The 14970-nt window shown below is 61.4% G+C and overlaps 1 protein-coding gene across 1 annotated transcript in view; it reads right to left on the bottom strand.

The window, feature by feature from the left end:
- CSPG4 (chondroitin sulfate proteoglycan 4) overlaps window positions 1-13502 on the bottom strand; it is a 34733-nt gene extending 21231 nt beyond the window's left edge. The window contains exon 1 of the mRNA XM_026116225.2: window positions 13043-13502. Within this exon, the coding sequence (XP_025972010.2) occupies window positions 13043-13139 (97 nt within the window). The 5' untranslated portion in view covers window positions 13140-13502. The remainder of the gene's footprint in view (window positions 1-13042) is intronic.
- Between the last annotated feature and the right edge of the window lie 1468 nt (window positions 13503-14970).

Raw genomic sequence — 14970 nt, 5'->3', positions numbered from 1 at the left:
GCCCCTGGCTCCACGCGTCCCGCCGGAGCCGCTCCCGCCGCCGCGCCAGGCCGATAGGAAGGCGTCCGCGGCGCGGGGCAGCCTCGCTCACACTTTCCGAGCGGCCGGCCAGCAGATTAGAGGCTGCAGCGTCGTTTTTTGCATTGGGGGAAAAAAAAGAAAAGAAAAGAAAAGCAGCAGCAGAAGCGCGGGGCGGGCGCTGGCCTCTCCGAAGCGCCCCGCGCCGTGCCCTCCTCCCGGGGCCGGTGTGCGCCGCCCTCCCCTCCGCCGCGGCCCCTTCGCCCCACGCGCAGCGGTTCTGGCCCCTCCGCTTGGCCGGCGGCTGCGTTTCGGCGCCGGGGCCTCCCCCGCCTCGCGGGTGGCCGCCTTCGCCTCGGTTACCGCCGCAACAAAGCCGCCGCGCGCAGTGCCCGTCCCCCCGCGCCGGCCCGCTGCAGCCGCAGGGCCTGGCCTTTCTTTGGGCAGCCCCACGCCGCAGCGCGGGAGCGAGAGCCTGGCAGCTCCCTTGGCCGGGACGTTGTGCATCCCCCAGGCAGGCTCAGTGCATCCGCGCCTGCAAGACATCTCCGAGCCTCAGCGGGTGCAAACAGGGGCCCCCGGGGCTTTCGGGGTGCCAGTCACGGAGGGACGGGGCAGGGGCTGCGGTGGGGTCTGGGCACCGCAGGTTGGGGGGCTCCGGGTGTGGGCGGCACCGCGTCCCTGCGGTTTGCTGCCCCAGCCGCACGCGTTTTCCTCGCGGTGGAAAAGCAGGCGGGGAGCGAGGGCTCCGTGCTGCCGGGAACAGCCCCGGCTTGTGCACGGCCCCGTGCGCTGCGGCCGCCCCGTTTCCGGACGCGGGACGAGGAGCCGGCGCTCCAACAAGGAGCCCTGTGTCTGCGGCCGCCGCTGCCCCTCGCACCTGCCTCCCGCGGCCCCCGTCCGCTTCCCGAGGTCGGAAGGGAGGGACGGGCGTGGGGCACGCCACGGCCCCTACGGAGCCTTGGGGGGAGGGAGGGGGCCCCACACTGCCCCCCGGGCGCGGGGGACCCCCAGGCCAGCCCGCCCGCCGCACCGGCTGCATTCCTCCTCGGCAGCATCAGCAGCAGCCTGCTTCGAGGCCCTCCGAGGTTTTTTTTTAATGACTTTATAAGGTAGCGAGGAGCCTCGGTCCCCGGCGGGCTCTGCTCTGCACCGAGCCCGTCTGTTTGACAGCGCTGTGCAAACACCGCGCGCCAGCCCGGCGAAGGCACGCTGCCGCTGGCACTGTGGCCGGGCAGCAAGCTGGGGCCGCGGCAGCGCCCGCCCGCACAGCCCCCTTCTCCCCGCGAGCCCGCCGGGACGGCAGCCCCCAGGAGCCGCGGGCCGGCTGCAGCCCGTGCTGGGGGGAGAGCCCTGCCCTGAAAGGCTTCATTATGCTGCACATTCCCTTCGTTTTATGCAAGCGGTTTATTTATGGCTGGGGAAGGAAATTAGCAGCTTGCAAGGCAGGCTAAGGCAAACACAGCCACGGCACACCGGCCCCGGACTGCGCTGGGGCCTCCCTGCGAGGAGGAGGAGGAGGGGGCGCCGAAAAAGGCGCTCCGGTGTCTCCTCCAGCCTGGCGTGGGATGCCCGAACGCCGGCTTTACGCTGCAGCACGGGCAGGCGTGCAACTGTGTGCATCCCGCTGCAGCCGCTGCGGCTCCCCGCGGGCCGCCCAGGCGCTCACTGCCTGCGGCCATCAGGCTGGCGTCTGGGCTGCGCTTCCAGCCCCGGGTGCCCCAGGGTGGTGCGAGCCGGCAGAAAGGCTCGGGAGGAAGGGAGCGCCCGCCGGCCGACAGCTCCCGCTGCACGAGAGCACTTTTGCTCTTTTCCCCATTTCCCGGTTTTACGGAGCCGCGAGTCCGTGCACCGCTGCTCCCCTCCTGCCGCCCCGGGCCTCCGTCGCCGCGCGGCTCCCGGTGCGCCGCGGGAGCCGCTTTCCGGGAGCGTGCACAGCGAGGCTGCTGGCCGTGACGCGCTCGACCAAGGTGGCCGGCGTCACGCAGCCCCTTTTCTGGCCCCGGGGAGGCTCCCGCTGCCTCTGGCTGCCCTGCGCCTCTTTGCAAACCTCCGCTCGTGTTTATTATTCTGGTTCCTCCTTCCCTCCCGCTCCCTCCCCAGCTGGTCTCCCTCTCGCTGCCTCCGTCTCCTGCTCTCCTTCCCCGGCCTCCTGGGCTGCTGCCTGACAGCTTGGACTAGAAAAAAGCCTTTTTTGCAGCCCACGGTCTTTTGGGTCAGCCAAAACCAGCTCATCCCGCGCTCGCTGCGCCTCCACAGCCCCGGGGCCAGCCCTGCCGGCGGGTGAGGGGCGCGCAAGCTCCCACTGCCCCACGAGCCGCGCGCCACGGAGCGGGATCTGGCAGGCTTGGCCGGGGCTCTCTCGCTCCAGCCCTGCCTTATCCAGCGTGGTTTTCGGATGATTCAAGCAGCCCTCGAGCCGCTGGTATTTCCTGCACCCTCCTGCCCTGCCAGACACGCGGCCGCGGGGGGACGGGGACGGAGCTCCCATCCGGCGCGAAACTCCACATCTGGCTGGGTCGCCCTCGCAAAGGTCATGTTGCTCTTAAAAAAAGAGATAGATTGCAGGTGTAGGCCAGCCTGACCTCCCCCGGCCCTGGGACCTCCCCGCGCCTCGGACCCCGGCCGCAGGAGCCGTGTGCCGCGGTGCGGGACCCCCGCCGTGGCTCCGGAGTCAAAATCAGCTTTCTCGCGAGGGGGAGGGCGCTGCGCAGAGAGACGCTGGCAGAGCCGGCGGCCTTTGCAACGCGGCGCGCGCACATCTGGCGGCACACATCCCGCGCGCGCCGCAGGCAGAGACGGAGGGTTTTAATTACATGCGGCTGAAGGACTCCGCAGGGACTTAGGAAATAAGCCCGAGTTGGAAGCGGCGGTTGGAGCTGTTGCTCGGGGAGGAGAAGGGGGGGAGAAAGTGGGAGGTTTGGGGGGAAGCGGGAGGCTAAATGGGGCTTTTGTGCCGTCCCCTGCAGCGTGACTCAGGCTCACGGAGGCGCCCGGCTGCCAGCAGAAGTTGGCCTGGAAAGATTGTATCAGCCCCAGAGGACGTGGTTTCCAAACCATCCCAAGACGGTTTTGTTCTTTCTTCCCTTCTCTTTCTTTCTTTCTCTCAGGCCATCTCTCTCTCTCTCTTTTTGGCTGGACGGTTTTCCCGACTCCACCCTGCCCGCCCTGGCCGGCGCTCCCGTGGCATTCGTTCCCTGCTCGGCGTGGGCTGCCGCGGGGGCCGCCGAAGGAGCCCCCCGGAGCGGGCGTCCCCGGCAGCGGGCAGCTGGGGCGGGGGGTGTGCACGGCTGCGGGAGGCCATGCGCACACCAAATCCCCGCTGCGGCTCATCCCTGCTCCTGCATGCTCACCCACGACTTCTAAGGTGCTTTAAGGTGGGAACGAGGAGCCTGGACCACGCTGAGGGCTTGCAGAGAGCAGGGTCGGCAGGGGGACGGACCTCCAGGCAAGGGCTTAGGAGAAGGAGCGGGGAGGCAGGGTCATCTGGGACCTGGTGACCCGCTTTGCGCAGATCCCACCTGCCCAGATCCTCTCCCCAAGCCCTGTCCCCGCACCTCCTGGGCCGACCGACCCCAGGAGACCTGGTCCCCAACTCCCAACCTCTCCCCGGCCCAGCCAGGGTGGCGGTGGGAAGGTGTCCTCCCAGGACACGGCCTAAGGACCGGGAGAGCAGAGCCAGAGGACGTTCGAAAGCATCCCTGGAATGGCTGAACGTTACCGGAGCGATCCCTGCCTGGCGTAAACAAACAGCAACGGCTGGAGAGGGGCCCGTTTCCACTCGCCCCAGCTCCGCTCGGCCCTTTCCCAGCCTGCGTGTAGCAAACTGCCTGGGAAGTGCCAAGACGAGGGGGGACTTATCAGCCAGCCTCGGGGCGCGGGGAAGAGGTGTGCGAAAGAAAAGCAAGCGGGCAGGCACGCCGAGGGAGCTTCGGAGCTCCGCCGGGAGCTGCCTGCTGGGCTTCGTTTCAGGCTCCGTGAGGGGCTGGGGGGAGGCACTGAGCGGCGTGGATGCCAGGTTATCCCTGCGTCCGGGAAGGGCTTTCCCGGGTGGGAAAAGTCTGCCTGCATGGATGGGGAGGGGGGCTGCAGCAAGAAGAAGAGGGTATTTTTTGCCCTTCTGTGTGCGATATACACTGAACTGTCTGTCTGTTGGTCCAGCCCTGCAGTTCTAACTGCAAAGAAATTATTTTTTTCCCCTTTCAGCAGCAAAAATCCCAGAATCTTTCTCTTCTCTGCTCTGCTCTTCTCTTCTTTCTCCTCCTCGTGCCTCTCGAAGAGGTCCCCCTCCCCGCCCTGCCTGTGCCTCCCAAGACCACAATTTATTATCCCTATGGCTTTTCTGTCTATGAGAAACAAACCGAGGAGTTATGTTTATAGAGAAAATAAATGCCTGCTTGCCCACCCTCTATTTATAGCATGGGGTGAATGTATATGCGGAGGGGCCTGGGCGTGCGAGCCTGTGGGGGTGTGGAAGTGTGTGTATACATCCCCTCCCAGGCTGCGGGGCAGCACAGAAGGCTTTTCTCAGCCGCATCTACCTCGGGCCAAAACTTTCCTCTCTCAGCTTCCTCCGCCCCCGTTCCCAGAGGAAATGACCCAGCGGACCCAGAAATTCTGTGGGACAGGACACATAAAACCTCCGAGCCCGGCTGAAGTGGAGCCGGAGGATCTGTGTGTCACTGAGGACCAGCCAGGGAAGGAAACGGAAAATTCCTGCCAGGTCCCCGTGGGCCGCGAGCCCCCGGCACCCCTCGTTCTCACGTGCACCAGGACCTTCTCGTCTTTGGAGGGGCACTGGGGAGGCCTTTCATTTTTATGGCTCATTAACTGCTGGAAAATGACCCAGCTGCTAATGGGCTCTGGGTTGTTGTGATCCCTGTCCCTCCCCGGCCCCGAGCCCCAGGCCACTCGGGGAGCTCGGAAGTGGCTCTGGGGAACGGATCCGCTAACACGAGTCCTCGGGGCAGGAGTGGGAGTAGCGCAAGGAGGAAGGTGATGGGAATTTTTCCTGGCCGCTCCTCCATCCTGGGGCAGATCTCTGCCTGGCCTAAGCGGGAAGAGGTCTCCACTGAAACCGGAGGACTGAGCTTAGCTATGCCCCACGTGAAAAAAAAAGTAATCTAGAGGGTGGGGAAAGCAAGACTAGATAATCTGAATAGAAAGTTGGGTTTGTAGTCACTGCAAACCTGCTTCTTCCTACCTAACTTGGCACCTTGCTGAGCCGGGCGCCATTCACACCGTATGAGACTGGCCGTGCCACAGCACCTTGGACCCAGAATCGCAGAGTCACCGCACGGCTGAGGTTGGAAAGGACCTTTGGAGACCATCTAGCCCAACCCCCGTGCTCCAGCAGAGCCACCTGGAGCGGACGGCCCACCAGCCTGGCCAGGTCTTTGCCCAGGCCTTTGCCAGATCATGACCACCTCAACCAGAGCAGGGGTCCCAGAGGTGGTACCAGGATGCTAGTCACAGGGCATCCATCCAGCCTTGCGAGTTAGTCCCAGCGGCTCGTCAGCCGGGCTGCGGCCCTGCGACACTGGCCAGCGTCATTCCTAGCGCCGAGGCTAACCTAACGCAGGTGTCACCCTGGGAACACCAGCGGAGACGAGTGTCCAGCTCCAGTGTCGCATCGACAGGAGCACTCCCCTCCTACGGGCACAGGAGGGAAGGGACAAAACAGAGTAACCTTTGCTGTGAAAATTACCCAAAATTAACAGCAATGCCCACACCACCCCAAACGGCTGGAGGCTCTGATTCACACAACCCACAAAAAACACATCCCTCCCCACAGTCGCAGGCTGAAGTGGCACGGCCAGACGCCGGAGGTGTGTGCACACGGCGGTGGAGACCCCACCTTCCCTCTCCAGAAGGGCTCCTCCACCCACCCGCAGAAGGCAGGAAAAACAACCGCCCTAAAAAACCCAAGATTTGGGCAAAAGAAGAAAAAAATATTCACCAGCCCCATTCCTAACTGACTCATTGCCCATAAAGGCTCCTTTAATAACCAGTGAGTCATGGTATCATGCTGGGAGTTTGGAGCGCTACGGCACGGTGAAGGATGAATGTTACTTTTATCATTTCTTCAGACGGAGGCAAGTGATGGCCCCAGCCACCTCGAATCTGTGCGGTTCTCCCCATGACTTTCTCTGCTCCTGTCAATTTTTAGCGATGCCCTCCCTTCCCCAGGATGCCTTTCTGTCTGCTACTGTTTGTCTGTCTGTCAGGCAGCCAAGAGCAACCGTTCAGCACACTGCAATACCCAGTGGTATTACATGGAGCGCTGCAAAACTGGAACATGCGACACACCCAGGAGAGAGAGGAAGGAATGGAAAATACAAATTTATTACACTCTTGAATCTGGGATATGGGGCACGGGGCACAAACAGGGCCGCAGTCTTTCGCCCCACCTCTCTATCAGCTCGTAGAAGGATGCTTGGAGGGTCTGTTCAGAGAGATGGATGGCAGCTAAGAAGTTTTTGCAAGCCATTATATGTGGCTTAGTCCCTATTTGATAGTACCGAAATGCATGGGAGAAGGGCAGGAGATTGCTGGTCTCCTCTGGGAAAAGGAATTTCCCAAAGCTCCATCCCAAAACTCCATCCCAAAGCATTTTGCTCCCTCATATCTGCCCAGTCCTCCTTGCTCTCCTGCAGATTTGGCCCAGTCTCTGCTCCTTTTGTTTAGTGTCTGCCCTGGTGCCGGCTCAGCTGGTGACAGCGTGGTGGCCTTAGCTGGAGCCAGCCTTTTGCCCCCCCAAAGCCAAGCAGCACACATGGCATTGCCAGACCTGGTATCCCGGACAGGGAAGCTCGTTCCAACAAACTGCAGCCCAAACTGCCCCAAACTCAAACCAAACCTGAATTCTCCCTGTCCTTGGATTTGGAAAAGGTAGGTCTAGAAATGGAACTGCTGGAGTATTGCAGAAAGCCTACTTATGTGGTTTTAAGCCCAATTTTGCAGCATCCCAGGGCGTCCTGACTCTGGTTTCTACTTTGCACAACAGCTTTATCTTTGGAACAGGACAAGGCACGTTCACTGTTCACACGAGCGCCTGAAATCTGGACCTCGATTTGGATCGGGTCTTTGCAGCTTCAAGACCTTGTCGATAGACACTCAAGCAAGCAGACACAAACACGTGAGGACGTGGTCACGTAGAGGCACTCACACAACCTGCACAGATGCAAACACCTCTAGTTAAGTATTTATACCTGCAGAAACCGCTTGGCATGTGCAAGGCAGTGTGTGTGTGTGTGTGTGTGTCTGCAAACGGGCAGGAACAGCTTCCAGCCAATGCACGGCTAACCAATTCCCTGATCTGGTAAGTTGAGGCATGGCTGAAGATCCATGTGTTTGAAAGCAGTTAGATAACTAATTTCTTTCTTATTTAAGGCTGCTTTCTAGAGCTTCCTTTTTCTCCAGTTCCTGCACATTAACAAAAAGCTTTGAGTCCATCTGCAAACTTTACAAGTAAAATAAACATCACAAGGGACTGTCTTCTTTCTGCCTTCACTTCAGTTCAGGAAGAAAGATTATTAACACATTTGTCTTGATTTTAGTTTTTCTGTTGCATTTACCCTGGCAAAACTGTGATGGACTCCCCATTGCCAACACAGACCTGAAACCGCAGCTGAGCCCTTACAAATCTGCAGGAATCTCCAGGGATCAGGAATACTGATGGAGTTGGAGTCTCCCCATAAGGGGTCACCTAAACCCTTCCCGTTTGCTGTGGCCGGGCCACCTGGGCGCCTGGCTCGCAGATGCGCAGGGGACGCAGGGTTTACCTGCCGAGAGCCCCCCGAGCATCACGGCTGCTGTTGCCTCGGCTGCAACGCTGCTGCCTTGCCAGGTAAGGGGCAGCGCGGTGGTGTGTTGCCGCAGTGTCAGGAAAGATGCAGATGGTTGGAGGAAGGTCTGGTTTGGGAATGAGGTGCCTCTGATGGGTGCCCTCCTTGCTCCATGTCTCTGGGCAGTTTGGAGACACAGAATAGTAAAGGGGGTGGATGAAAACTGGGCTGAGTTGCAGGCAAAGCTGCCACGTGCTCCTGTCGGCAGAGCACAGAGCGGCTGTCCAGAGGCAGCCGCGCTTGCTCCTGGGGTCACTCCTGGCACGTTTTCCCATGCCCACTGTGGGACATCCAGGCAGCATCCGCGTCTCATTTGTGCAGTAAAAAAGCATGAGCCGAGGAGTTTCCAGGACTTTCCCAGCTGAAGAATGTGGGCTGATGAAACCCACGACAGCCCTAACGCTTGGGGCGTCTGGATTCCCAAAAAGGAGAAAAGCTTGAGCCCGGATTTCTTTAGCCACCTGGAAAGGACTCAGAGAGCGGCCCCTGGGAGCCGAAGCGCTGGGCTGGATTCAACGCCTGTTGTGAACAGTCTGTGCTTTGAGCTTAATTTAGGCACACAGACAACATTAGCCTAAAGCCTATGAAGTCGTGTTACTGTCCAGCTCTCAACCTGACGTTAGTTCCTCGAGGCTGAGGTTAACCCTGTGCTGCTATCTTTGAGGACTGTGCTTATTATGGATTTGCCTGCAGCCTTCTGCTGCTAAATTTAAGAGTGAGACAAGAATATTCCTCCACGATTCCCACGATACCAGTCTGCGTTCTCCCCCTTTCATACTTTTTCCTGTTCTTTCCCATCAGCTGGAAACTTTTCCAGCTGCTTGGAACTATGACCTCAAAACATGTGGAGCATTTACAACAAGAAAGTATGAATAAACCGTTTAGATTTCCAAAAGTAGCTGAGAGGAATATCTGAGACAACTCCCTGGTGCCATCAATGTGAGCTAGCTCCTCGCTGGCCTGCGCCCGGCGGAAGGGACCCAGCCTCGCTGGGCGGCGACACCGTGGGGACAAGGCTGGGTGAGGGGCTCGGGCGAGGCCCATCACGCATTGGCCATCCACAAGTTACGCGGTGCAGGTTGTCCTATGGTCCCAGGAGAGTGATGGGTGCAGCTATCGCCTCTATCTCCTTTAAGGGCCTTCAACTAGTAGCCTTGCCTCTAGGTAGCTAAATCGAAGTGAGATGAATCTCATCCTTTTTCTTTATCCATCCAATTAACTGAACACCAAGAGCTGCGGTGACTTCTCCGTGATGCTGGCCAGCCCCAGGCAGGTGGACGCAGGGGCAGCAGGACATATCTAGTCCTGCAAAAGCGTGGCGAGGATGGTGAGTGGGGACCTGCCATACCACGCGTGAGCACATGCCCGGCTTCAGAGCCCGGAGCCATCCGTGGATGCTGACTTGGATGGTTTTGCTGCTGAGAGTCGGTGTCGCTTCAGCCCTGGCTCGACACCTGCATCACCCTTGAGAGCCGCGAGCCCCATGCCGCAGGAGCGCTTCCTCAGCCTCTCCAGGAGCTATGTCTTTGCGTGGGGAGTCCTGGAGGTGTTTTCTTCCAGCATGTTGCTTACCAAGGCATGAGCTCAGACTATTTCAAGACGTCTTTCTCAAGACATGCAGTAGTTCAAACTCTGCCCTCATTGGCACCCAAGCAGTCCGGGTTGGGGCAACACGAGCCTCAGCGGGGGTGAATGGTGGCACCCTGGTCTAATCGAGAGCCTGCGTTGCTGGGGGTCCCGCCTGGGCTCCCAGACCCCACTGGGCACAGTCAGCGGTGACTGCTGGCGTTAATGGAGACTTTGGGGCTGCATTAGCTGTTCCTCTGGTCCCCGCTCCTGGATAGTCAGTCCTGGAAGCTGGCTGTGAACCCCCCTTGCAGGGACCCTATGGATCTGCTTCGCTGTGAGGGTCTTATGCCCCCCTGGATCCATCCTCATTAAAAAAAACCCTGCAAGAAGGTTTTCGAAGAAAGGGAAAATCAGCATACGTGTGGCCTCACTGGAAACTGGTGGAGAGCTGAGTGGTTCTGTCTGTTCAAAAACAGTTTACTAAAGCTTCACACTCAGATGTCAAGAGAAGTTTCACAAGTGTTTTCTCTTTCTGATATTATCTGTTCTTTGTTGATATGCACGGTGCCTCTCTACACTCTGGGGTGGGCAGAACGCCCAGGCCCCGATCGCGGGTTGGGAGGCGATGCGAAACGCAGGCTGTGCCCCTAAGCATGAGCCTGTCTCCATCCCCGTAGCCAGCCTGGGGGCCAAGGAGCCCCCAGTCTGTTCATGTTCTTCCTTTGCCGTTGTGCCACTGCGTGCCGGAGGGCATCCTCCACCACGGCTACGCTCCCGAACTCGGCGCGCATCAGGCACTCCTGGCTATGAACCCAGCTCTTCCCCAACCCCATCCTCCTGCTCACTCGACACACGGCGCTGCCGGGCCAAGCTGAGCGCCCTGGAAGGCTGAAACAGCAAAGTTTGTTGAAAGAAAGTTGTGCAAAGAAGTGAGAGGTACTGGCCAAACATCCACAGTACGTTCAAATCTGGCAGCAGCCGTCTGGCAATGCTGCGTATCTTGGAAGCGATAGAGGTGTTTGCACAACGAAACGCCTCCGAGAGTGCCAGGGGAGCCTCTGGAGTCATCTGGGATGGAGAAGTAGGTATCAGCACTGCGTGGTTAGATCCCTGTCCAGGATCTAAAGGTCAGCACTGGAAGGAAGAAGACCACTTTGTTCGGTAACAAAAGGGATTTTTTCCACTTGGCTTGCCAGGCATCGTAATATTTTGGTGCATGAAAAAGGAAGAAAGGAGAAAGCCTGGAGGCATGGAGACGAGCGTATGGGAGGTCACCTCCCTGGGAGGTCACCTCCTCTCGGGGAAGGGAACAGGGACAGCAGGAAACCTGCAGGTACGTCCTAGGTGCTGAGGGCTCTAACAGGGCTGGGCACGAGCGTAATCCTTGTCCCCGCACTGACATGGACTCAGATGCAGAAAAGGGTTGGGAAGCAAAAGCCTACACATGGTCAATAACTCATTTAGAAAACCTTGAGACAAAGGAAGCTCAAGGCAGCCTTTCTTCTGCAAAATTTCTCAGGAAGCTTTTAATTGCTTTCCAAATGGTTTCTTTCCACATGAACCCTGAAACTCTTCCATTTCCAGAAAGGGGAGAATGAACAGTCTTGTTTGTTCCTCCTGACATTTCTGCCGGCAAGAGCGGACTCGCTGGTGTCACGGAAGACAAGAACCTGCTGGGCGTTCGTGGCTCAGACGAGGGGATGCGGATGTCGAAGCTGGGAAGCGGGCCCGACCCGCCAGTCAGGGCTGTCGCGGGCCGGGCGGCGGGAGCTCCCCGCAGGCCTGGGGCGCAGGGGAGGGGCTGGCGGTGCGTTCGGTGCCAGCACGTGGAAATCAAGCGAGGGCCCATCTGAGGAGCCTGTCGGGCGGCGAAACGGCCGAGGGCGGGATGCTTCCCAAGGAGGAGGCGACGGCTGCCTCGTCAGGGACGCCCTCCGTGCGGGTTTGCGGCTGCCGCTCAGACACGGATCCCTGCCGCTGGCGGAGGTGGGAGATGCGCGAGAACCTTCCTTGCTGCCTGCCGAGCTTGTGCATCGCCCGAGGTGGAGCCCCATGGGTTTGTGCCATGGCCACTGCTCCGGCCGGGCAGCTGCCCTGCACCCGCACAGCGCCGGGGCTTTGCACCTTGGTCCTCAGCACCCTGCTGCGATGTGCAGAGCCCCTGGGGCAGCCTGGGGCCAGGCTTTGCTTTTGTCCGAGGCGGGAGGATCCCTGCCCGGGTCCGTGCTGTCCCCTCACCTCCCCAGTGCCACCGCTACCCCAGTGCCTGCTCCCACCTACTGCTGGCTGGGGTCCGGGCTCGTGGGGCTGGGGTGAGGGCCGGGGAGGAGGAACTGCTCAGGGGATTGTTACTTCTTTGTGTTAGAAGAAAATGTGTTTTTAAATCCCCCATGCTTCTGAAGGCAGTCTGCACTGCTGTGCATCCCGGTTTCCCCCATGCGTGCCCGGGTGGGCACCGGAGAGCGCCGGGCGGAGATGCCGTGCCCCGACATGGGCTGATGCCCGGGACCGTGCGGCGGAGGCTGCTAACCGAGCGCACAGCAGCCACCCACAGCGAAATGGTCCACCGAACACCGAGCTGATGCTCGGAGCTTTGGGGCTAAGGCACAGACCTGGCCCAAGCAGGATGAGACCCGCGGAGCCTGCCGAGGTTCGGACCTCTCTCATCTCTGCCCCTGTCCCAGAGCAGAGGAGGGAGCAAGGGGCTGAGCAGAACCGGCGCAGTGAGGAGGAGGAGGAGGAGGCGACGGGGTTGTGGGATCACCAGCAGGATGCTGAAGCAGCGAACGCCAGCGCCAGGAGCCGTGTGGTCAAACCTGGCCACTCCGCGGGGAAAACTGGATATAAATCACGGGCTCTGCTCCTCGCCTACCCGGCGCCGGCAGCAACCCCTCCGCCCGGCCCTGCGCGCCCACCAGTGCCCTGTGCCCGGCTCTCCACAACGAGGGCTACGGGACGTGTCCGTGCTTCGTGCCCGCAGTGCGGTGCTTCCTGCGGAGCGGCCAAGTTGTTTGCTTTCCAAGGGCTTTTGTCCCGCGTGCTGCAAACCAAGCACCCCTTGGCGGCTGCGGGTGCAGGGGCAGTGAGCCCCGTCCTGCCCCACACTGCTGCCTGCTTCCAGGCCAGCACGTAACTCCCAGGAAAGCATCCCACACAGGCTGCCGCTTGCCCCCAGAGCCCCCGGCAGCAGACAGCTCTGCTCCCGGCCCGCTGGCTTCCCTGCCGAGCACCGCGGCGGAGCCCCGTCCCGCAGCGGGACCCGTCTGCAGAGCGCTTGACTGCTGCAAAACCCTGCCCTGAAACAAGCAGTTCCCGTCGGCTCCGCGGCAGGCCTGCCAGCGTCCCGCGGCCCCGGGATGGACGATCTGAGCCCAAAGCGAGCTGCCCCCAGGAGCGCTGCCCGCACGGCCGAGCTGCCGGACAGGGGTGCGGGAAGGGGCTGGGCGCCTGCCCGGCCGGGTCCGGAGGGGATTCATCCCCGGTCCCCTTCCCTCCCGCCCGCTGCAGCCCCTGCTATGCCCACGCTGATGCTCTCCTCCCCGATGGGCTCCATCCCTCGCTCCTCCCGCCAGCCTCCGGCGGGCGATGGGCTCCCGGGACGGGCTTACCTCCGGCTGGGGGTCCCGCGCGGACGGGCCTCAGCTGGCAGGCCAGCAGCAGCAGCAGCAGCAGCAACGGGGCGGCGGGACGCCGGCGGCAGCCCATGGTGTCCCCGCGAGGGCCGGGCAGGGAGATGCAGCCCAGCCGGAGCCTGCTGCCAGCCCGCTGCTCCGCTACTACTATATTAAATAAAGTGCTGCGAGGGAGGGACCTGCAACTTCTCCCGCCTGTCGCAGACGCGGAATTCGCTCCAATTGCAAAGCGAATTTCCCCTCTTAAAGGGCTAGAGGCCTCCCCCGCAGGCCCCCCCCGCCGCCCCCGTGCCGCTCAAAGCGCCCTTGTCCGCGCCGGGGCGATGCGCAGGGAGGAGCGCGTCCTGCCGCCAGCGTGCTGCGGGCTGCCAGGCCCATGGCCAGCGACGCCTGCCCGCGCCTGCCCGCCCGCCGGGGAGGGACGAGGATGCTCCCGCGCCCCGGGCGGCTCCGCAGGCAGCGATGCCTCCCGGGACGGCTGGGCAAAGCGGGACGCCGGCTCTCCCCAGCGCCCTGGCACGGTGCTTTTTGGATGTGGCTGAAGAAGAAGATGCTCTCGGGGGTCCCCGCAGCCCGGCGTGGCGCTGCCGGTGGCCGGGTGCCAAAAGCTCCCTCGCCCACCCGCAGGGGCTCTGCCTGCTCCCCACCAGCCCTGGCCCTGCCGGCGGCTGCGGTGACAAGCTTTTGCACTATGCATCGGAAAGAGCGATGTTGAAGGGAAAAGAGGAGGTTTGCTGTGTTTTTTAGCAGCTGTCCGGGGCTGAGCTCCCCTCAGCGGCTCACACCTCCACCGCTGCACGTGACAGGCCACAGCGGCTGGTTTATTTTGAACCTCTTTAGGGCCCTCGGTGTGACTTTGTTCTCTTCGGCGGTGTTTGCAACACCTTCCAGCTCGGAGTCATCTGCAAATGTAATTACTGTGGTGTTTACTCTTGCTTTCAGATCATTAATAAAGACATTAAATAAACCTGGGACGTGCCATTTTCTCAGTGACTTTTTATGAGCAATTGTCAGGGGCTTGTTAGGTTCATTAGCTTGTTCTGTTTAGTCTGTGGGTTATGTTTTATTCAGTCGGGTGGATTTGTACAGATTCGGTTTTGCCGAGTGTTTCCCTCTGCTGCTTTTTACCCGCGCTCTGCCCCATGGCTCGCCCCAGCCCCGGCGCAGCGCCCGCGGCGCGCCGCGTCCCTCCCGCCTCCCCTCCATCCCCGGCACCCCTCCGGGGACCTCCCGTGCCGGGTCGGGTCCCCGCCACCCCGGGGTGCCCAGGGGCCGCGGCGAAGGCCGTGCTGTTTACGCTGCCTGCCGCCTTGCTGCTCTCAGAGGTTTTGAGCTCATAAACAGAGTTTCTGTGAGGTCTGACATTTGCCCCCGGTGGGATGCGCATCTCAAGTGCTCTTTGTTTTTAACCACCACCCGGCTTGGGAGCCAACGCTTCATGCCCGCTCCTGGGGCTGGCCGGCGGCGGGGCTGCCAGCGGAGCCGATGTGCAAGTGCCACTGCAGTGACAAAAATTCCCCTGTCCCAGCCCGGCTCCCAGCTTCATGGTCCAGGCGTCAGGGATGAGCGATGTCTCCTTAGCGGAGCGCTGCTCCGGGCAGGGCTGGCGGGAGCAGGTATGGCCAGAGCGGAAAGGGGTCGCCGGGATGCTGCAGCAGCCCCCGAGCACCCGGGGAGGACCCGCTCCCCCACCTGAGCTGCCCCGCGGAGGAGGATGGCGGTGCGCGCGGCATCGGGACGGCCCTTGCTGGAAACGGCAGCTGCCGGCCCACGCGGCCGCCACGCGGCAAAGTCCGAACGATTTGCGAGAGGGGCCAAAGCAGCAGCCCCGGCCCCGGGCAGCCCGGCGAGGCTGCGGCTGGGTGTCGCGGCGTGGACCCGCCGGTGGCTGGCAGGATTTAGGC

Source organism: Dromaius novaehollandiae, chromosome 10 (assembly GCF_036370855.1).
Source record: "Dromaius novaehollandiae isolate bDroNov1 chromosome 10, bDroNov1.hap1, whole genome shotgun sequence".
In the NCBI taxonomy this organism is placed as follows: domain Eukaryota; kingdom Metazoa; phylum Chordata; class Aves; order Casuariiformes; family Dromaiidae; genus Dromaius; species Dromaius novaehollandiae.
The sequence above is the reverse complement of the archived record's forward strand: the minus strand, read 5'-3'. Positions and strand labels throughout refer to the sequence as shown.